Source organism: Doryrhamphus excisus, linkage group LG19 (assembly GCF_037039965.1).
Source record: "Doryrhamphus excisus strain RoL-2023G ecotype Guam linkage group LG19, RoL_Dexc_Guam_v1.1, whole genome shotgun sequence".
Taxonomy (NCBI): domain Eukaryota; kingdom Metazoa; phylum Chordata; class Actinopteri; order Syngnathiformes; family Syngnathidae; genus Doryrhamphus; species Doryrhamphus excisus.
The window spans coordinates 5021544-5042500 of record NC_136375.1 but is presented as its reverse complement, the minus strand read 5'-3'; the positions used below and the strand labels follow the sequence as shown (position 1 = coordinate 5042500).

At 43.5% G+C, this 20957-nt stretch overlaps 3 protein-coding genes across 4 annotated transcripts in view; 2 read left to right on the top strand and 1 right to left on the bottom strand.

Annotated features, from left to right (window-relative positions):
* LOC131106982 (sarcoplasmic/endoplasmic reticulum calcium ATPase 2) overlaps window positions 1-11016 on the bottom strand; it is a 21710-nt gene extending 10694 nt beyond the window's left edge. Inside the window, exons 1-14 of one of the 2 annotated variants that reach the window (XM_058056590.2) lie at window positions 10376-11016; window positions 10155-10172; window positions 9759-9841; window positions 8510-8614; window positions 6889-7027; window positions 4824-4904; window positions 2967-3052; window positions 2720-2875; window positions 2509-2650; window positions 2260-2426; window positions 1515-1603; window positions 1327-1429; window positions 1114-1245; window positions 902-1021 (exon numbers count right to left, since the gene is read on the bottom strand). In XM_058056590.2, coding sequence (XP_057912573.1) covers window positions 902-1021; window positions 1114-1245; window positions 1327-1429; window positions 1515-1603; window positions 2260-2426; window positions 2509-2650; window positions 2720-2875; window positions 2967-3052; window positions 4824-4904; window positions 6889-7027; window positions 8510-8614; window positions 9759-9841; window positions 10155-10172; window positions 10376-10493 — 1539 coding nt within the window. In that variant the 5' untranslated portion in view covers window positions 10494-11016. The remainder of the gene's footprint in view (window positions 1-901; window positions 1022-1113; window positions 1246-1326; window positions 1430-1514; window positions 1604-2259; window positions 2427-2508; window positions 2651-2719; window positions 2876-2966; window positions 3053-4823; window positions 4905-6888; window positions 7028-8509; window positions 8615-9758; window positions 9842-10154; window positions 10173-10375) is intronic. The other variant, XM_058056589.2, reaches the window with a different exon arrangement.
* A 1163-nt stretch (window positions 11017-12179) lies between these two features.
* Window positions 12180-14246, top strand: pus1 (pseudouridine synthase 1). The gene is made up of 6 exons (XM_058056595.2): window positions 12180-12547; window positions 12622-12839; window positions 12910-13047; window positions 13116-13218; window positions 13299-13999; window positions 14069-14246. The coding sequence occupies exons 1-6, from the start codon at window positions 12484-12486 to the stop codon at window positions 14099-14101; spliced, it is 1257 nt and encodes a 418-aa protein (XP_057912578.2). The 5' UTR covers window positions 12180-12483; the 3' UTR covers window positions 14102-14246.
* A 739-nt stretch (window positions 14247-14985) lies between these two features.
* noc4l (nucleolar complex associated 4 homolog) lies at window positions 14986-20693 on the top strand. The gene is made up of 15 exons (XM_058056592.2): window positions 14986-15233; window positions 15319-15439; window positions 15535-15641; window positions 15711-15818; window positions 15907-16044; window positions 16122-16224; window positions 16288-16322; window positions 16393-16443; window positions 16518-16629; window positions 16718-16778; window positions 18775-18885; window positions 18954-19117; window positions 19193-19275; window positions 19352-19465; window positions 20452-20693. Exons 1-15 carry the CDS (start codon window positions 15039-15041, stop codon window positions 20572-20574), a joined length of 1626 nt encoding a protein of 541 aa, XP_057912575.2. The 5' UTR covers window positions 14986-15038; the 3' UTR covers window positions 20575-20693.
* The last annotated feature ends 264 nt before the right edge of the window (window positions 20694-20957 follow it).

Sequence of the window (20957 nt, the reverse complement as noted above, 5' to 3'; positions counted from 1 at the left end):
ATATACATACATACATATATATATATATATATATACATATATACATACATACATACATACACATACATATATATACATACATACATACATACATACATACATACATACATATTCACACACACACACACACACACACACTGTAAGTGGCATCAAGCAGAATGACATACTTGCTCATGGTGCAACAAAAAACACATCCACAGCAAGTTAACGTATCACATGAATCAACAAAGTGCTAAACATAACACTTAAAACTTTACAAATGTCTGCAAGGCATGCTGGGTAGTCCAGCTACAACAACAATTTGAACTATAAACAATAAAACCTTGGCTATCAAGAGTATGTTAACTCCTCGTTTACTACAACCTAATCAACATATTTTGCAATCAAGCAAAAATCCGACAAACACGGCAAAATGTTGGGGGAAAGTGTACCATGAGCTACCCATCATGCCTTGCAGCAGGAATATATGGTTGCTTTTCTGGCATACATATTTGTGTGTATGCCTACATGGTGCATTGGTAGGTAGGTTGTATGTGTTGACGTGTTGCGTTTGGGTGGCTTTTTTCTACAAGCTACATATTGCATCTGACTATTTTGGCAATTCAATCGTGCCACAATAGTATAGTAACACAATAGTGTTGTTGCAAATGTGTTCTGGTGCTAGGGGAGCTCCGTGGGGGGTGGACAGGAAGAGACGTAGAGGATTCAGAGCTGAGTTTTAGCTTGGTGTGGGTTACGGCTACAGCCGTAGCCCAGTAGTGTTAAGAGATTATTGTGCCTCTTGAGAGATCTTTCAAACTTGCAAAAAAAAGCCTGATGTTCCGGCGATCAGGTCTGGTGCTTGTGCGTCCCAATGAACATTACAGTAACATTACCGACAGTAACATCGTGACTGGTGTACCTTAACAAACATCTTCCCTGCAGAGGAGCGGGCTTTGTTGGGGGTGCAGTACACAGACATGGATTTCCTGTCTCGGGAGAATTCCAATGTGAACTCTTTCTTCATCAGCTGTTTGATGACCTGCACATTTAAACATGCACACTCTTTTAAAAACACAGAATCTGCGTCATCATCCATAATTTTGCCTGAATAAAGCTGAAAATGTTACATACGGAATTGCAGGCGTTGGCTCTCTCGATCTTGGAAAGGCCTTTCACTTCGGTATCAAAAACATTCATCTTCTCCACCAGACACGTGAGGGCTGTCTCAGTGGCCTCGCCCACCTTCTCATATACACCTTTGGTCTGGAAACACATCAAACGAGAATGCAAATCAACACAAAGTCAAAGAGGAGTGCTACATGTGTTGCAAGTCAAAACACAAACCTCATTGTAGTCCAGTGAGGAATCATTGCAGAGAGCACAGATGGAAGCCAGCTCCACCAGAGCGTCATACTTGGAACATTTGACTTGTTTGCCATCATGGAACCTTTACATGTGGGAAAATAACTACTGTTAAGCCCAGTTGGAGGAAGAACGGACATGATTTAAGCATAAAGATACTGAAGACTCACACTTCCCCATCTGGTGCATATGTGGAGCCAGTAACGGTGAATTCCTTTAGGGAGCAATGACCGCCATCTGCCCGGTCGATAATGAACATCTGCAAAACAAAAACATTTTAAAAGTCATACTATTATTAGTATGTGACATCAACAGCGATGTAGTGTGCGTGGAGCGAAGGGGGCGGGGGGTGGACAGCAGGATGGAGATGGAGCTGACAATATCCAGCTGTATGGTGTCTGGGACAAAGATTCTAGAAAAGTATGGATGCAGTTGGTGGAGGTTTGCGTGGAAAAAGCCTGGTCAAACAGCCCAAAATAGCAGCCTCCACCCAGCTGCACAAATTATTTTTCATACACAATTTTGATTTGAAGAAAAACAGGATGAAAAGGCGAGATGCGGGAGGAAGGGACGTCTCGCTCGCTCTCTCTCGCTCCACACAAGGTCAGTTACGCAACTTTACTGCTGCCTGTGCTGTGGGTGAGTGACTAACTGCGTCCGGCATACTGATCAGCATGCTGTCTGACCGTGCATGGAGGAGGAGGAGGGGGAGGAGGCGGGTGGTGAAGAGGAGGGATCATGAAGAGGACATGAACAGAATGAAGAATTAATAGAGGTGGAGGGGGCGGGGGCGGGGGGGGGGGGGGGGCAACTCAGACTCAAACCAAACAGAGGTAAGTTGGATGACTACGACTAAGAATTGTGTGTAAGCATTTAGGTCTTTCATCATCCTCGGTGAGTCACAAGTTTCCTTACCCTGCACACAGACATCTGATTGGTGGTCAGGGTGCCGGTCTTGTCGGAGCAGATGACGGACGTGCAGCCAAGGGTCTCCACCGAGGGAAGACTGCGGACAATGGCGTTCTTCTTGGCCATGCGGCGTGTGCCCAAAGCCAGGCAAGTGGTGATGACGGCGGGCAAACCTGAAGCCCCGACAGGATGTGGTAAGGAAATGGGACATTGTGGAGATACGCAGTCATTACCGCGCTTGTGTGGTCAAAACACCTTCGGGGATAGCCGCCACCGCCAGAGCCACTGCGATCTTGAAGTAGTAGACGGCCCCGCGGATCCAGGAACCGCCGTGGACAGGATCGTTGAAATGGCCGATGTTGATGATCCACACGGCAATGCAGATCAGTGAAATGACCTGCAAGAAAACGACACACAATCACATGAGTTGCAGTTACAGGTGGAACTAAAAACATGGCGACATTACTTTGGACAACTGCTGTCCGAATTCATCCAACTTCTGCTGCAGAGGCGTGCGCTCCTGCTCCGTTGCGGCCATCTCGTCGCGGATTTTGCCGATCTCCGTGTTTCCACCTGTAGCCACCACCACGCCGACGGCCTTACCTGCCGCTATGTTGGTGCCCTGGGAGGGTAAAGGTGAATAAAGAACCCATTAGGGTTATGGGTTGACGTTTTAAACGGAACATCAACAGGTGAGCTCATGGCTCACTCACAGAAAAGAGCATGTTTTTCTTGTCCTGGTTGACGGCACGAGGGTCTGGCACGGGGTCAGTGTGTTTGATGACCGACACGGACTCTCCTGCAGAGGGAGTAGACAGAAAAAGCAGTGAGGTTGCTGTGATGCTTTCGCCACACTTTGGTTGGGCTGCTGCCTAAAAGCAAGCACGGCAACCATCAACCGCCACCTCTCAGAGGGGCTGCGCGATAGCAGGGACACATCTCCCCACATGTTCTGACAGAGGCTGTGTGGCCATGAATGGGGAAAGGCAGAGGAGCGGAAAACAAGCCAAAACACTAAAAATACCCCATGGAGTTTGCAACCAATTAAGGCAGTTTGGGAAGGACGGGAGATTTAAGGCCTTGATTCACATAAAACTCCTCTCTCTCGTGCAGCATCCATCCTTATAGACGGCTTTGAATATTTTCCATTGCGGTCCAAGCAGAGCTTCCTGGGTCCAGCCTTCCATTCATCCACATCACTCATGTCTGCTTGTTTTGTATCGACCGAGTAGCCATGACGACAGTCGATGTCATGGGGGCATGTGCGGCAAAGGGAGTCCGCTTTGATTTGATTTCTCAGCGGTGTTGAACTCACTCAACCTATGCTGGAATAAATTGAATGCTGTCAATGCCCCAATTAGCACCTCTATTTAATTAACCCACAGTCGCCGGAATGTGTGGTCTATGATAGCAAATAACTGCCGTCGTTTCTGAACGCTGTAACAAAGAACCTGGGGGCATAAACGGCTGTGGGCAACCAGATGATGCATTTTTATGAGCTCCACAAGATGGCAGCAGTCGCATTTTTAGTATAATGAGTTGTCCCAGTCCAGCATTAACCTCTGCATGCGCTTTAAAATGTTGCTCCTCAACTCCTCCTGGTAGCTCCTAGCATGCGTCGTGCAACAAACCAGAGAGCCATTACCGTAATTTCCCACCAGGGTTTTTTTTTTTAAAACATCATACATACAGGAAGTACACTGTCCAAAAGGAAGAAAAAAAACTTGTGTGAGTCTGTTATCTGATTTAAGTGTAATGTGTCTAATTTTCTTTCTATATCTACTATATTGTGTAAAGTCAACTATAGGAGCGTTACTTCATGTCTTGAGGGCTCTAATAATATTAAAAGCCATATTTAAAAGATTGGAAACAGGTTTTCTATGCCATAATTACAAAAATACTCTATTAAGATTGAATCCTACTTCACAGAAATGTACTTGTGGTCAGGTGTGGAACCAATTAACGGCAATAAACGAGGGCCGACTGGACATCATTTAACATGTGCCGACGGTTGTCATGGGTCGTAATAAATCATTGAGTTGACCTTGTGATGAAGTTAAGCATGCAAATTAGATGATACAGAGCATACCAGACACTTTTTGTTACTGAAAACCTTAATATGAGTCTGCCTTTGAGATGTTTGTCTGTAAATAATGTGCAAATGTGGATTGATATCCGTGTTGAGAAATGAGAAATGCGGTATTTTATTTAATTGTTGTTTCATTAGGATACCAATTATGCTAGCTTGGAAATTGTAGCTGCTGTGTCCACCACTGACTCACTAAATAATTTCCATGCTATTTCAATTTAATTGTGGATACAAAAATCCAGTTTTGTGATTAAAATGCGGCAGTTTGATACACACTGGAATGCATCCAGGTGTCATGTTATATCTTGAAAGAGTCTTCTTTGAGAACCACAAAAAAGATGTTAAAAGATTCAGTTCTATATAAGATGAACATTTATTTAAAAAAAACTGGTTCATTAACCCTGGCTGCATTTGAGGTACATGAACGCCCCGGCTATAATTACATTTCCATTCAGGGCACGTGTGGTTCAACTTATTTTACCTGTTAGGATTGACTGGTCGACTCTCAGCGTGGTTGACTTGATGGACGTAAGCCTGATGTCTGCAGGCACTTTATCGCCAACTGTGGATAGGAAACAAAGCACAAAACACACATACTGTAAGTAATAGCCTTTTACACAGATTTCCACGGTTGAAACACATTTGTAGCTTCCACTAGGGATCTTAACTTACAATGGGAAACTGACGGGGAAAACAACAATAATAATGCCACAGAACAGTATTGAATTCCCATTAACCACAAGGACACAAAGTCATTACTACTCCTCCTTTACAGACTTTTTTAGCAATCCTTGTAAAAGTAAATGTAAATAAACACTAAAACCCCGCTAATTTATCATCTCTTGCGTAAAAGGCAATCAAACAGAAAGACCGCTTCGTGTCATTCGTCACCACACAGCAGTCTGGAAAAGGGACGCCGACTAGCAGCAGTAGCACGGTATGAATAAAACTGGACAGTTAAGACAAGTAGGAAGACATGTAAACCCTTGAGCCTCTAAAGTGCCCAAAAGCAGAGGGGGTGGTGGGATGCAAGAAGAATTAGAAGACCCAATGAAACGCATCCAAAAATGGGAAAACTATTTCTGATCAGCTGCACATGTTCTACTGGATTTAAGGAGGTGGGATTCTTAGTCGGTGTACAGTACAACATCCATGGATACCATTCAGCCAAAAAGAAATACATTTGTGAGCAACTGCAAAACAATGTACAACTTAAAATACAAGAATCGCCGAGTATTTGATGAAATGAACACACCTCGAAAGACTGTACCATCTGCACTGCCAAATATGGTCCTCTACTATACAAGAAACTGTCAAAAGCACTTCCATCACTAGAAAAGACAACAAGTGAAGTCTTGCACTGGCATAATAAGATGAAGTTCACAGGGAATTCCACTACAATTCATAACGCTGTCTCAAACAAACTTTGATGCACATGAGGCGAACCTTTCCTCTATTTTTTTTTAGCTTGAATTATTCTTGGAAAGTCACGACCTGAAGGATCAGGACCTTTCTTCACCCCGTGTGAACAAAGTGGATTATTCCCGCGGTGAAAGTAAACTGTTGATCGTCTCAGTCAAAGTTTAGAACACCTCCACAGTCTTGTGACTTCAACAATAGCAGATTTATTGAACATGTGACTGTAACACAAAGCATTAAAATAAAAAAGGCACACTGAGCATCTCCTCCTACACACGGCACCCAGCACATAAGCAAACAGCTTTCTGCGACCTTTCGCTGATGTCCTCCAGTCCTCTAGGGACTGTTTGTCCTTCCTTTATGAGCGGAAAGATCGCAATCCAAACCTGTGCACGTCTTACATTCTGTACATTGTCAGTTTGTTCCAATCACAGAATGATAATTGAGGTGGGAAAGTGGACAATAGTGGCGAGGGACGTGCCAATCTAAAACATGACAGTTCCAATTACAGCCATGTTTTTGACATTGGAAAATATGAGGCATCAGCAGTGGTTGGACAAAGAAAGCATAAATCCTATCGATGGAGTATGCTCAAGGTTGGCCCGATGTAGATATGGTCGATAACGATATCGGCACAAACTCTTCCCTTCCAACTATTGGGCAATATATTGTAAGACAATATAGTGTTCCGGGGAAGGCCTCGGACACACACGCTGGGGAGATCATGTCTCACAGCTGGCCTGGAAGAGCCTTGGCTGTCCTCCCGGTGGAATTGGAAGATGTGGCCGGAAATCGGCAACTGTGGACTTCCCTACTGAGACTGCTGCACCCCTGACCCAGACCCAGATAAGTGGGAAAAAAATAAATGGATGGATGTAATTCACAAATTCAAGAATCCAATATAATAATGCTATCAATGGTACACATTGAAAAGCTGCACGTTTATCTTTGGCCCAAACATCCACATAAGAACAAAATAAAGTATCAACAAATCCATGACATTATAAACAAGTATTAAAAGGAAAACACTTAGCTTCCTAGCAAGCCTGTTACTGCGTCATTACTTGTGGGCCCATATCATTGTCGGCAGTTATCAGCCATCAGACGTCCCCATTAATTGTTCTTACCTGCGACCTCCACAATGTCCCCGGGCACAATATCCCTGGCCTTGATTCTCTGGACACTCTTCCTGTCCTGGCGGTACACCTTCCCCATCTCGGGCTCGTACTCCTTCAGGGCCTCGATGGCATTTTCCGCATTTCGCTCCTGATGTTGGGATTTGAAGAAAGGTTAGACCGACCGTGTGTGGTTGTTTGCGCATTTAGCAGCAGGCAAGGCAATTACACAGATGGATGAAACAAAATCTCGATAGCGCAGTAAAGCCATCTCTCGTTTATCATTCATCCGACTCCACGCATCAGACACAATCCCGACTAGACCCTTCATTTGCAAGACAATCTCGCGCAGTGCCACCCACTCCACCGAATGAATGTGTCATGTAAATGATCTTTCCACAGCAAGTGAGCTCAGGCGGAAGCGAGATGCGATCTGCCAGCAGGGCTAGAAAACCTTCACCTTTAGTAAACCACCAAAGTAACGGTTGAATTGTCATGAGTCTGAAACAGAGGTGAGACAAATCTCTTCTTTCCGTCATTTGTTGGAAAGAATAGGTCGCTTTTGAAGTTGTGGGTTTTCATGACATAATGGAGGAAAAACTTAATTCCTCATGAGCATAATACTGCCTCTGACCCCGGCCAGAGTATACAGACAGGACCTTTTAACTGAGACGGGAAGAAGCATCAGTACACTCCCTGAAATGGAGCATCAGCCAACTATCAGTCAGTCAGTTCCTAGTTCAAACATCGTTTTGTTGTTGTTAAAATGAAAATGCAAACAAAGTACGCGACTTTTCAAAAGTACCCTGAACAACTTTTGTGAAAGTGTCCTCCTGTAAAAAGAAACTTGGTAACATTTATATTCAAGTTGAATGCTTCGATACGTAAATACTGGTTGAAAATGTAAAAATTATTCACCTTTTGACCCTGCCACTTAAAAGCATCAAAATCAAGAATCGGAATTGTAATCATTCAAATTCAAACTATGTGATGTGATGTGTGCCATCCATTACTTTGGACACATACAGAGTTACAGTATATATGCATGTATACATTTTTTTTTAACGGTGGCAAAGCGACATCTGAAACAGGCATAGACAAACATCAAGTAGTATTAAAGCTACAGACAAAAAAAAACAATAATGTCCATCAAGGACAATACACAATACACTATTGTGGGACTCCTTGACACTCATTTGTCAATGTTGAAAAACATTCTAATGCCAATGATTGATCAATCATGTTGATGTGTCAGCCAGGCACACAACGTGCGCATCCTGGACCTGTTTGGGTGCGCCCAGTCACCACAAAAGAGCATGCACACAATCAGCCCATCTGTCATAATTGACTCCACTTTGTTCTTGTTCTAAGCTCTGCCCAATCTGATTACAGGAGGAGATGCGGTGTGCTGAGTGAATTAGCTCGCCTCTGTGTTCAAAAGAATATCCATCCGCTGCTTTTTTCTACCTGTTTATAGCTGAGGGGTGTCAGGAAATTCTAATGTTTTTATTACAGCAACGGAACAAGCAAACAGGGAGCGCCACACCGGGTGTATCAACAGCCACTGCATTTGTAAAAATGAAAGAATAGCACTGCAAGACAGACTATGTAGTTATGTGTTGATAATACATACCTGCCAGACTCCCACAACGGCATTGGCTATGAGAATAAGTAGGATGACAAAAGGCTCCACAAAGGCTGTAACCGTTTCCTCTCCCTCTTCGAACCAGGCCAGCACCTATGAGAAAAGTTAAATTACATACAATTGCGATTACGTTTTGACAATCCGGGCGAGGCACTTATAGGTCGGATAACGCTAATCTACGATCCAAGATAAAGCGGCAGTTCTGCTTCCTGTCTAAACAAAAAGACCGTAAACAACGCAACATGGGAGGCCAAGGCACACTACAGCCAGTGATTTATGCGCTCGGTAACCATAGTGAACAATGAGATTCTCAGCCAGCGGGCAAACAGCCAGAAGAAACGATGCCACAGGACCGTCAACCCAACACTGGCTCATACATAAGACTCTTTCAGGGAAGGCAGCGGATGGGAATACATCCATTAAGCGAGTGACGGCCTAGCTAGGCGACGATGCCTCAAGAAGTAGGACAGAATAGTTTCAGTGCCATGGAGATTTTGAAACAAAATCGGCACTCTGCACGAGCATCATGTGACATCAAATGTGGAAGTCTATGTTAGATATGTCGTATAGGACTTCCACAAGAGGCTGATATTTGTAATGGTGATGTATTTATCTGCCCACTGACTTACCCTCCTCATTGCAAAGCTCCTGACTACAAACGCTTCATCTGCGTCTTATCTAGTCCACTCTGCTGGGCTGTGAAGGGCACTTAATCACTACTATCAGGAGAACTGGAGTATATAACCGGAGGAGCCACCCGCAAGGTGCACTATATTCGGGCACCCTTCCCACCAGCCGGTGTGATGCCACAGATTTTTTGGTGTGCTTGATGGGTTTCTTGTCCCCCCTCATTACGGAGCATTTGGTAACATTAACAAGCAAAATGTTTGCTCGGAAAGGGAATGTTTGTTTACAAGTGACCGCTAGAGTCGCACATCCCCCATTATTGGAGCATTTTTTGTCATTATTGGTTATCTGAGCTATTTAATGTTATGATCGTTATGTCAAAATTCCCTTCACGCAAGTCAAGTCAAATTTATTAATGCAATAGCTCGAACTGGCACTGAGGAGGCAACTCCCCCCAGCATGAGTCCTTGAGTTAAGTGAGTTTCAGGGGCAGCTCGTTGCATAAAACAAAATGCGTCACATTTAGAAGTGACATAACATGTTCGTGTGATTGGAGATTTCGTGCATCCCAAATATTAATGGCGCAAACAAGGAGTTCAGTAATACTTACAAAAGATATGCAGGCAGCCAGTAAAAGGATCCTGACCAGCAAATCTTCAAACTGTTCCACCACCAGCGCCCAAAGGGACTTGCCTTTATGGAAAATAGTTAATGATTGTAAATGAGCAACTTTGTATTGTTATTTTACAGTCCCCCGTTCCGTTATTATATCATACTGACAAATGTTTACCCAATCTGCTGACCAATGAATGCCAGTCCATCGTTTGGCCAATTATATCAAATAATGATGGCTGACACATTTAATAGCCAATAGAAAAACACTTTTACAGACAGACAATGTAGTCTTCAAATACAAAAATACAGTATTAGGAAGCCAACGTATTATGTTTGCATGGAATTAGACTTAAGAACGGTCTCCGAATTGCACACCCGATGATTTACTCACCCTCCTCAGCAGGCAATTCTGCAGACCATCATGAAGGAACCCCAGAGAAGAAAAAAGAAAATGTGGGTCATTTAAACAATGGTCACCAGTAAGTATGCATAATCAGCATCACAACCGTGTTTAAATGAAATGTGCCGACAGAGCAGTGACGTCAACAAGCCCACATAACGTTATTTGACAAGGAAATTATTTACAACAAAAACCACCACCACTGAGCTTACCGTTGGGTCCGTATCGCTCTCGCTGCTTCTTGACTTGTTCCAAGCTCAGCCCGGTGCTTTCATTCACGTTAAAAAAACTGTAGACTTCTTCCACCGTCTTTGTGTGAGCGTTGTCCATGGTGAACGGCTACACTGGAGGGACACCGTTTGCCTCTTTCTAACTAGTCCCGACCTCGACCGGACACTGCCCTCCCTTATTCTTCACAAGTTAAAATGATAATAAAATAAGAATATAATGCCCGTACAATGTGATATCGGGTGCAATAAACAAATGGCAACAACACAGGGAATGTACGATTCCGGAGCTAACGACCAGTTAGCCGCTAAAGCTAAGCTAACGATTCGGCTATGGCTTGATTTCGCCGGCTGTGCTCTGCTAGCTAGCACTCCCCAGAACCCCCCAACGAAAAACTCATATCAACATAGCTGTCCTTCAAATAATGGTGCCTCTCCCTGTATAAAAAAAACGAAGAAAGGCTATACAAGACAGGTTATTTAAACATGTGGTTGTCCTCTAGCTTAGCTTCCAACCCTGCTCTGTCTATTATTGCGGAATCACCAGCGTCCTCTTCGGTAATAGTCCGCCGCAGCCTTCACTGTGCGTCGGATGCGGTGTTCGGTGGCCGCATGTGGAACCTTCTGATTGGTTGATGGAACCGGAAAAGCCCTGACGTCATATCGCTGCTTTGATTTTTTTAAATTAACATTCCCATATGCATTACTTTCGTGACTATGCTTATGATGTAATGTAATGTAATGATTTGTGATGTAATGATACATCTGTCTAATGTTGTTTATTTTTGTAATTTGATATACTTTATGGTTAATTACTTTACGTGGAGGTGTAGACTGAGAGATGGATACCTAAAAAAATGTTTACATCAAATATAAAATTTTCAAATGTTTACAATAAAACACTTCTCATAAAAAGATCCGTATAGGGATTACATATAGACATTGCATATTTATTATTTCTGTAATTTATCTTCTAATAGAGCACCGATGCTAAATTTCATGAGAAATTGACCACTTTTTGCTTTACTTCTTAAACTAAATGTACTGAAGTTATCATTAAAAACTAAACAAACCGCTATACATATACTGTTGCCTAGAGTATCAATTTTCTGTATATGGAGTTATTTTAAGATTTGTTTGGTTTGGTTACTGAGTCAATAACAGTAAATATAATTAACGAGGCTTCTCAATAGTCGGAATAATATTTGTCTTATTTTATAAAGATCTTATTGTAGACAATGGCTTAGGCTTACTTTTAGAAAGCCTTTGATGTGATAGAGCATGAGCCTAATCTCATTGGGTTTGCAAATAACTTTATCAATGTAATCTGAGTATTAAACAGGGATACAAACAGTCCAGTGTGTCTTCCACATGGCACATGCCAAAGATTTAGGATTATTGCCCACATACCCCCTGGAGGGGGTGCTCTGCTCCAGAGAAAACGGGTGGAATGAACCCATCTCTTACTAAGGTCTGATTTTAACATTAAAAACTGAACCATAAAACTCAGTTGGAAACTAATCTAAAAACACAATTACAACCCACAGAATACTCCCATGAGCTGGGAGTTATAAATCTACAGCATTTTTACCACATATACCTGTTTTTGTAGACAAATGTGGTCTTTTGGACCGTCTAGTAGAGTAATTATTGGCTGAGAAGTGCACCGAGGACATGTTTCTGCAATGTTTCTGGATTCTGCTCACCATCATGGCGGCCAAACCCGTAATAGGAAAGTGGAATGGCCGTCTCTTATTCACGTTACACTCCTTGGTACATGTTTGTGACTGTCAAAGTCACGCGATAACAAAACAGTCTCGCGATATTTACATCTCTGGGATCAGAGTTGACACTGCTGTCCATGTGCGTGGATAGTAGCATCAATTAAACGGCGTGTACACAACATTTCTAAGTTATTTAAGATTGTACCGAGTATATTTTGAGTTAAGGGGATACTTTTTCTTGGTCGACACAGGTTAAACATTTGTTAACATCGTTGTTTGGGTTGGTTTTTTAGCGATATATTGTGCTATTCCTTGCTAGCATCACTTGGTAGCCGCAACTTCTCGTCCCTTCAGATGGCGTAAGGGGACATGTTTGTATCCAGACGGTCATTGAACGTCTTGGTTAGCAGCACACAGACATTAGCAGCGAACGGTAAGCTTTTTTTTTAAACAGAAAATGCTTAATCGTGAGATCGCTCCAATCAGTTAAACGTATCCTCCTCACAGGTGGTATTTTTAACACACTACTTTGCAAAATGAGCGGGGCATCTCCAAAGGAACCGACTGACAATCTATTGAAAAGATCCAAAGAGGAAAACGAGGTGGTTCAAACCAACAAAAGACTCAAAACGGGGGGAGAAAACGCAGAGGATGAAAAGCGATACCCCAAAAAGAAAGTAGTCCTCCTCATGGCATACTGTGGGAAGGGATACTATGGCATGCAGGTACAGTATGCAAGAACACTCAGGTCACTACTCCATCTGGGTTTACTTAAGTCTATGTTTTTTTTTTTAGAGAAATCCTGGAAATACTCAATTCAGGACAATTGAAGATGATCTTGTTGCAGCGCTTGTTAATTCTGGCTGCATTCCTGAAAACCATGGTGATGAGATGAAGAAGATGTCTTTCCAAAGATGTGCGCGGACTGATAAGGTATGGTGGGTTCGTGCTCAGAGACATGGCTTCAGCCGAAGTATTCAGTGTCAGGACATACTTTTTAGGGGGTGTCTGCGGCTGGCCAAGTGGTCTCTCTCAAGGTGCGGCTAATTGACGACATCGTTGAAAAAATCAACGAACATCTTCCACTTCAAATTAGAATCCTTGGTGAGATTGATTTGATCCTTATTTTGTGTTGCTATTGTCTTTAATATTAATTGGAGTGTCTTGGCTTATTTGACCTGCAGGTCTGAAGCGAGTGACCCAAGGCTTCAACTCGAAAAACAAATGTGATGCTCGCACTTACTCCTACATGCTCCCAACCGTGGCCTTTTCTCCTAAAGACTATGACACAGCCAACTCGTCCGCCTTCCGCCTGGATCCGGAAACGCTTGGGCGAGTCAACCTCCTGTTTGCGCGCTACAAGGGAACCCACAACTTCCACAACTTCACATCTCAGAAGGCGCCAAGCGACCCCAGCGCTCGACGTTACATCATGGACATGTCCTGCGGAGAGCCTTTCGTCCTCAGTGATGCCGAATTTGCTGTCATCAAGGTGCAAGGCCAGAGCTTCATGATGCACCAAATCCGCAAGATGATCGGCTTGGTGATCGCCGTTATTAAAGGATACGCGCAGGAGGACGTCATGGAGCGGAGCTGGGGGCAGGAGAAGGTGGATGTGCCCAAAGCGCCGGGACTTGGTTTGGTCCTGGAGAGGGTCCACTTCGACAGGTACAACAAGCGCTTTGGCGGGGATGGCCTACACGAGCGCCTGGAATGGGACAGCGAGGAGGAAGCTATCAAGGCCTTCAAGGAGGCTCACATCTATCCCACCATTGTGGAGACGGAGTGTCAGGAGGGTTCCATGCTCAGCTGGATGGCCACACTGCCCATACATGACTTTCACGGCACAGCCACGGAAACACAGAACAATAAGGAACACACCCAGGTAGCTAGGAAGTCACAAAATAATGATGATGCATTTATTCTTAATGTGGCTTCTTTTTTTTTCTTCCAGGATGATGCAGATGATGCAAATGATTCTGATTGAGAAGACCTGCTGATTTTTTTTTTTTTTTTACATGTAAACAAATTGCTTAGCATTTTTAAGTTGTGAAAAAGTGGTTTCTTTTACACAGGTGACAAACATTATTGTGCATATTAAAACAATAAAATCCATTATTTTCATTTGTAAATCTATTGTATTAACCTGTTTATTAATCGGAAAGAAAAAAAATATTGTTAGTTTATGCAATTTACGGTTTTAAAAACACTGCTTCCCCACGCAGCTTAACTGGTACTTCAATGCCTTCAGTTCTACAAATGACCTATGGGTGGCAGTAAGGCCATGCTATATAGTCAGTAGAAGAAGAGAAAGCCATTCGTCCAGGTCAGGGGTGGGCAAACTACGGCCCGGGGGCCACGTGCGGCCCACCAAGCGTTTGAATCCGGCCCGCCAGTTGCTTTCTAAGTATTTCAACTTTTAACATACAAACTGGCAACATGACTTGCAAGTCTTATTTAGTAAAAAAAAACAACAAAACTGTCAAATTAAATGACGTAGTTAGATGTGGTGTGATGTTTAAAGTGCTCCTGAAAAAAAGGGACATGAAAACATACAGCTGATAGTATATAACACAGATAAAATTAGACAAAAAAAATTCAAGGAAAATTATAAGTATTAAATAGTGTGTGAGTTATATATATATATATATATATATATATATATATATATATATATATATATATATATATATATATATATATATATATATATATATATATATATATATATATATATATATATATATATATATATATATATATATATATATATATATATATATATATATATATATATATATATATATATGGCCCCCCCGGACAATTTTGTTTCCTCAATGCGGTATTTGCCCACCCCTGGTCCAGGTCAATCATCAAAACCTGCAGTAACAAGAACGGACTGAGGGAGGCGGTAAATCCTCCTTATGCGTCGAGAACTGACGAACAGAAGAAGAAGCATTTCAATCATGGCGCCCACCAGGAAACGCAACGTGAAGCTTGGAAATCCCGCAGAACCACGTATAAAAGCAGCGAAACTAGACTTAAACAGCATAGTCGAGGACATACTTAGTAGCAGGAAAAACGCCAATGACGTTTTTGACATATTTGATCTTCTCCAGGTAACTATAACCCTGTTATGTTTGAGCGAGCGCTAGCATTTTGCTAGCAAATGAACTCAATGGAAATATTTTTGTCTTCTTGCAGTCAGAAAATGAGAAAGATGTTGTTAGTGCTGTCGATGCGTGCGGCAATTTGTTTAGTGCACTGCTGGAGAGAAAAAAGCTCCACAAGGGCAAACTACCAGAAGAGGAGGAGGCGCTGAGCGGTCAGTTCAACATTTGCATGCAGACATTTCAGTCATGTCCCATTCACCACCGCCAATAAACGTGCAAATATGTTTGTGGGCATCGCCTATTTAAGGTACATACAATGCAGAAGACAAATATAACATATTTATGAGACACCGTTACAACGACTGCATGGAGATGCTGCTTGAACACCTTTGCCACGAACTTCACGATGTCCAGGTAGGTTTGAACAGGGATGAAAGAAGAGAAAAAGTCAATGAAATGGACTATTGTGTCGTTCAAATATAGGTGGCCTCCCTGTGCTGCTTAATGAAGTTTGCAGCCGCACAAGGACAGCATCCTCTGGAGGACTTGGACTGGAGTGAGCATTTTACCTTCCCCAGGGAACTCCTGCAGGTATTTTCAGTGGTTAACTTCTGCAAGTCTGCATAAAAGTCTGCACTTTATAATTTGGAGCAGTAAAACTCTTACGTGTCTGGGGCAGACGGTGGTGGACAGACTCCTCTCCCGAACCACGGACAAGTCTCTGTTGATCTCCAGGTTCCAGGAGTTCCTGGAGAATGAGGATGTACGCTATTACGTTATGAGCTCCATCCGGGAGAACATGGGCAAAAACAAAGGGGTAAGTTGGTTACCCCTTGGAAGTTGGTTTGTCCCATTGTGTAGCATTTAGTGTCATACTACAGTTGTTCTTCTCAGGAAGTGATTCCTGTGTACCAGAACAACTTGTGCACCCTCATGTGCAACATCACCATGCCAAAGGAGGAGGCGGAGCTCTCCAACTTTATGGTCAAGCAGGAAGGTGAGACTCTTATTAGTTAATCACGATTGCAATGACCGTGACCTCCATTTGTTCTTGTTCCAGCTAAACACGAAGACTGGAAGGCTGCTAAGCTACTTGTACGTAAACGCTTCTTATGTTATAACACCACCGGTAGGGATGTTGTTTCAGTTGTGGTTTTTCTCGCAGGAACACAAGAGAACCTTTGAGAGGATGTGGCTTGGTTTCCTCAAGTTTAAGGTAGCGTAATATGCGTAATAATGTACACATTCTCACAGATCTGAGTGCTTATCTCATCACTTCTTTACGTCCAGTTGCCGACCAGTATGTACAAAAAGATCCTGGTCATCCTCCATGACTCCATTTTGCCCCACATGAGCAAACCTACACTCATGATTGACTTCCTGACCGCGGCGTACGATGTTGGTATGTTTACGGTGTTTGAGCCAACCTTTGGTGTAACCATGTGTGTAAGGACGTCCTACAACATCACCAACTATGCCTGTCTGGATAGGTGGAGCCATCAGCCTGTTGGCCCTCAATGGACTTTTTGTCCTAATACATCAACACAACTTGTGAGTACCGTTGGCATGAGGCAGTGGAACCCGCTAAGGCCGACAACCCGTCGATACCGACAAACTCGTCAAGCCCCAGTCCGGTCTTATGAGGGCAAGGACCTAAATGAAAATAGGACCGTTTATTTCAACTTCCTGATTATCACCAGGCAGCATGAAACTAGTGAAATTTCGGTCTTCACAGACCATCACAGAGTCAGTCAAACTTGTGTATCGTTAAAGTCGTTAAAACTCAGCTTCGGCTGAGCATCTGTGAGTCAGTGACACTCGAGTCTTCGTCGAGCAACTATGAGTCAGGGAAACCTGAGTCTTCGTGGAGTATCCGTGAGTCAGTGAAATGGGAGTCTTCATATAAACCCATGAGATGGTGAAACTCGATTCTTTATCGATTATCAATGAGTCAGGGAAAATTGAATCTTCATCGAGCACTCTTGAGTCAGTGAAACTCAAGTCTTCATGGAGTCCACGTGACTTGGGGAAATTTGTCTTCGTCAACACAGTGAAACCCGACTCTTTGTCAAGTTCACTCTTTTGACTCTTTGTCAGTGAAGCTCGACAATTTTTTCGAGCAGCTGTGAGTCAGTGAAACTCGAGTCGTCGTCGTCGAGCACCCATGAGTCAGTGATACTTGATCGTTGTCCAACCCTGCGTCATGCAACCCGAGTCCAGGATCAGCAGCATTGAGTCAGTAAAGTGACCCGAGAGTCAGTGGAATGCAAGTTTCAGTCAAACAGTCAGTGAAGCTGAGGTCTTCAACACAAGTCTGTGAAACTCGAGGCTTCATCAAGCATCCACGACTTAGCGAAACGCAAGTTTTTGTCGGCCTGTGAGTGAAACTGGAGTCTTCGTTGAGCACATGCGAGTTAGTTTCATTTGAGTCTTCGTCAAGTACCCGTGAGTTGATGAAACCTGAGTCTTCTTCAAGCACTCGTAAGTCATTGGAACTTGTGCGTCAACTCGTCAGTGAAACTCGAGTTTTTGTCGACTTGTGAGTGAAACTGGTGTCTTTGTTGTGCACATGTGAGTTAGTTTCATTTGAGTCTTTGTCAACACAGTGAAACTTGAGTCAAGTACCCGTGAGTCGATGAAACTTCTTTAAGCACTCGTAAGTCTTTGGAGCTTGTGCGTCAACTCGTGAGTCAGTAAAACTCGAGTCTTTGTCGAACATCCACGATTCAGTGAAACTCGAGTTTGTGTCGACTTGTGAGTAAAACTTGAGTCTTTGTTGAGCACATGCGGTTTATTTTCATTTGAGTCTTTGTCAACACAGTGAAACTTGAGTCTTCGTCAAGCACTCTTGAGTCATTGGAACTTGTGCGTCAACTTGTCAGTGAAACTCAAGTCTTCGCCGAACATCCACGAGTCAGTGAAACTTGACTTTTTGTCGACTTGTGAGTGAAACTGGAGCACATGTCTTCGTTGAGCACATGTGAGTTAGTTTTATTAGTCTTTGTCAACACAGTAAAACTTGAGTCTTCGTCAAGCACTCATAAGTCATTGGAACTTGTACATCAACTCATGAGTCGGTGAAACTCGAGCCTTCATCGAGCATCCACGAGTCAGTGAGACTCGAATTTTTGTCAACTTGTGAGTGAAACTAGTGTCTTTGTTGTGCACATGTGACTTAGTTTCATTTGAGTCTTTGTGAAGTACCCGTGAGTTGATGTAACTTTTGACTCTTCTTCACGCACACATAAGTCTTTGGAGCTCGTGCGTCAGTGAAACTCGAGTCTTCGTTGAGCGTCCATGAGTCAGTGAAACAGGAGTTGTCAAACCGTGAGTCAGTGAAAGTCCAGTCTTGGTCAACTACCAGTGAGTCGTGTACAACTGAATCGTTCGTTCACGTATAAACGAACAAGCAATGATTATTTTCCTTTTCAATTGTGTCGATAAGCTCTTATGTCTTGGTTAGCCAATGGGAGGAGCATGGAGCTAAACGGGTTCCACTGAATCGTGTTCTTGTGGTGGATCCCACCTGAATTACTCTTTATTCCAGAGATTATCCGGACTTCTACAAGAAACTTTATAATCTGCTGGACCCGTCCATCTTCCACGTGAAGTACAGAGCTCGCTTTTTCCACTTGGCCAATCTCTTCCTGAGTTCCAGGTAATCCCGTTCCCATGAAACCTGAACCTATGAAAACGTTACGTGACTTTGTGTGTTTGAACCGGCAGTCACCTGCCGCTGTACCTCGTGGCCGCCTTTGCCAAACGTCTGGCCCGCCTGGCCCTCACAGCCCCGCCCACGGCGCTCCTCATCGTGCTGCCCTTCATCTACAACCTCATCCGCCGCCACCCGTCCTGCCGGGTCCTCATTCACGAGCCGAGCGCAGACGATGGTAACGCAGTAGTTGGATTGATGTGAAGTCCGGAAAGAAACGGCTGTGAGTTTTTGTGTTTCCCCACAATAACAGAGCCTTTGAACGACCCTTACCTCATGGATGAGGAAGACCCTGCTCAGTGCTGCGCCTCCAAGAGCAGCCTGTGGGAAATAAAGGTCAGTAGGGCACTGCTGCAAAACCTAAAAGTAACGTTAGCAGATGAAATGGCTCAATATAGTCCTTTTTGTGCAGACGCTGCAGAGACATTACCACCCGGATGTGGCCAAAAAAGCCATGTTGATCAACAAGCCGCTGTCACAGCAGGAGGATGACATCAGCGAGCTGTTGGAGACCACGACATATGAGGTGATGGGACGCTTCCAAACTTGTCTCTGATCATTTTATGTACAGTCGTCTCTCGCTACATCACGGTTCCAACACCTTCTTTCAAGTATTAAATTCATAAATCATGCATATTAGTATAAAAATAATTGAAGTAAATTGTGTGGATTTTTCCCCCAAATTAAGCATTTTTAAGCTTAAAAGCTTATTTTTCCTCAATTTTTTGTCTTAGTATTTTGATTGTATTCTTGCAAAATTAGTATTTTTTAAAATTATTCATAATAATTCTAATTATTATTCATTCATTAATTTTCTACCGCTTCTCACGAGGGTCGTGGGGTATGCTGGAGCCCATCCCAGCTGCCTTCGGGCACACCCTGGACTGGTGGCCAGCCAATCACAGGGCACACACAGACAAACAACCATTCACACTCACATTCATACCTATGGACAATTTGGAGTGGCCAATTAACCTAGCATGTTTTTGGAATGTGGGAGGAAACCGGAGTACCCGGAGAAAACCCATGCATGCGCGAGAGAACATGCAAACTCCACACAGAGATGGCCAAGGGTGGAATTGAATCCTGGTGTCCTAGCTGTGAGGTCTGCGCGCTAACCACTCGCCCACCGTGCCACTTACAAATGTCGAAATGAACTAAAAAAAAATCAAACCCAGTGTAAGCCATGAAGATCACCATTCAACTTGTGAATGTAGTATTCTATATTGATCCCTGAACAGGTACAATAACATAATAATCATCATTTATAATAACACATGGCACTATGGCAGCCGTAGAACACAACAAGCTAAAACTCTGAACCCCCGACGTCACTTCTAGTCCCCTGCAAGGTAAACTGTTTAAACTATAGGGGTGTTATTTCATGTCTAGAGGGCTCTAATGTAAAAAAAAACTGTAAACAGGTTTACTATATCCGGAACCAATTAACGAGGGATTACTCTACATCGGTTTGGTTACATGACTTGTTGACCCTCCCGTCTGTCCACTCAGCTGATGGAGAGGGACTTGAAGCCGGCGTCCGCCAAGCGCGTGCCGCTGGAGTTTGAGACGGCCACACGGCTGCTGCCGAAGGGGGGCAGGGATGTGATGGGGCACCACTTCTGTCTGGCGTGACAACGTGGCGCGTCAGTCCAATCACGTTGTTTGTAGAATTACTGATACGAGTAAAAGTGTTCTCTTGTACCCAAATGTGATGTTTCTATCTGACCTACTCCATTAAAGACATTTGAAAGGACAGAAACTGTCAGCAAAAGTGTTTTTTCTTCCTGCTCACAAGCATAGCATCACTTCCTGGGTTGCTTCCATGACTCAAATAACCCCCCCCTCTCTTCCCCATCTTGTTTCTTCCTCTTGTTAAGTTTGCCATATGGACACACAGCAGGAGGCCTTTGGCGACAAGAACAGAAAATTCCGACTTCGGGTATCAAAAAGAGCAAGTCAATGGCGCAATGCTTTCCAAAAACTCTGCTGAGGCGCACATTCAGTCCTCAGGCGCT

What these genes read in the sequence shown, in the direction of transcription:
- pus1 (XM_058056595.2), top strand. Translation starts at nt 12,484, where the DNA reads ATGTTTGTATCCAGACGGTCATTGAACGTCTTGGTTAGCAGCACACAG. An exon ending in AGGGATACTATGGCATGCAG is followed by an intron (nt 12,840 to 12,909) that starts GTACAGTATGCA and finishes TTTTTTTTTTAG; the next exon opens with AGAAATCCTGGAAATACTCA. An exon ending in ACTTCAAATTAGAATCCTTG is followed by an intron (nt 13,219 to 13,298) that starts GTGAGATTGATT and finishes TTTGACCTGCAG; the next exon opens with GTCTGAAGCGAGTGACCCAA.
- noc4l (XM_058056592.2), top strand. Translation starts at nt 15,039, where the DNA reads ATGCGTCGAGAACTGACGAACAGAAGAAGAAGCATTTCAATCATGGCG. An exon ending in ACGAACTTCACGATGTCCAG is followed by an intron (nt 15,642 to 15,710) that starts GTAGGTTTGAAC and finishes GTTCAAATATAG; the next exon opens with GTGGCCTCCCTGTGCTGCTT. An exon ending in TCCCCAGGGAACTCCTGCAG is followed by an intron (nt 15,819 to 15,906) that starts GTATTTTCAGTG and finishes TGTCTGGGGCAG; the next exon opens with ACGGTGGTGGACAGACTCCT.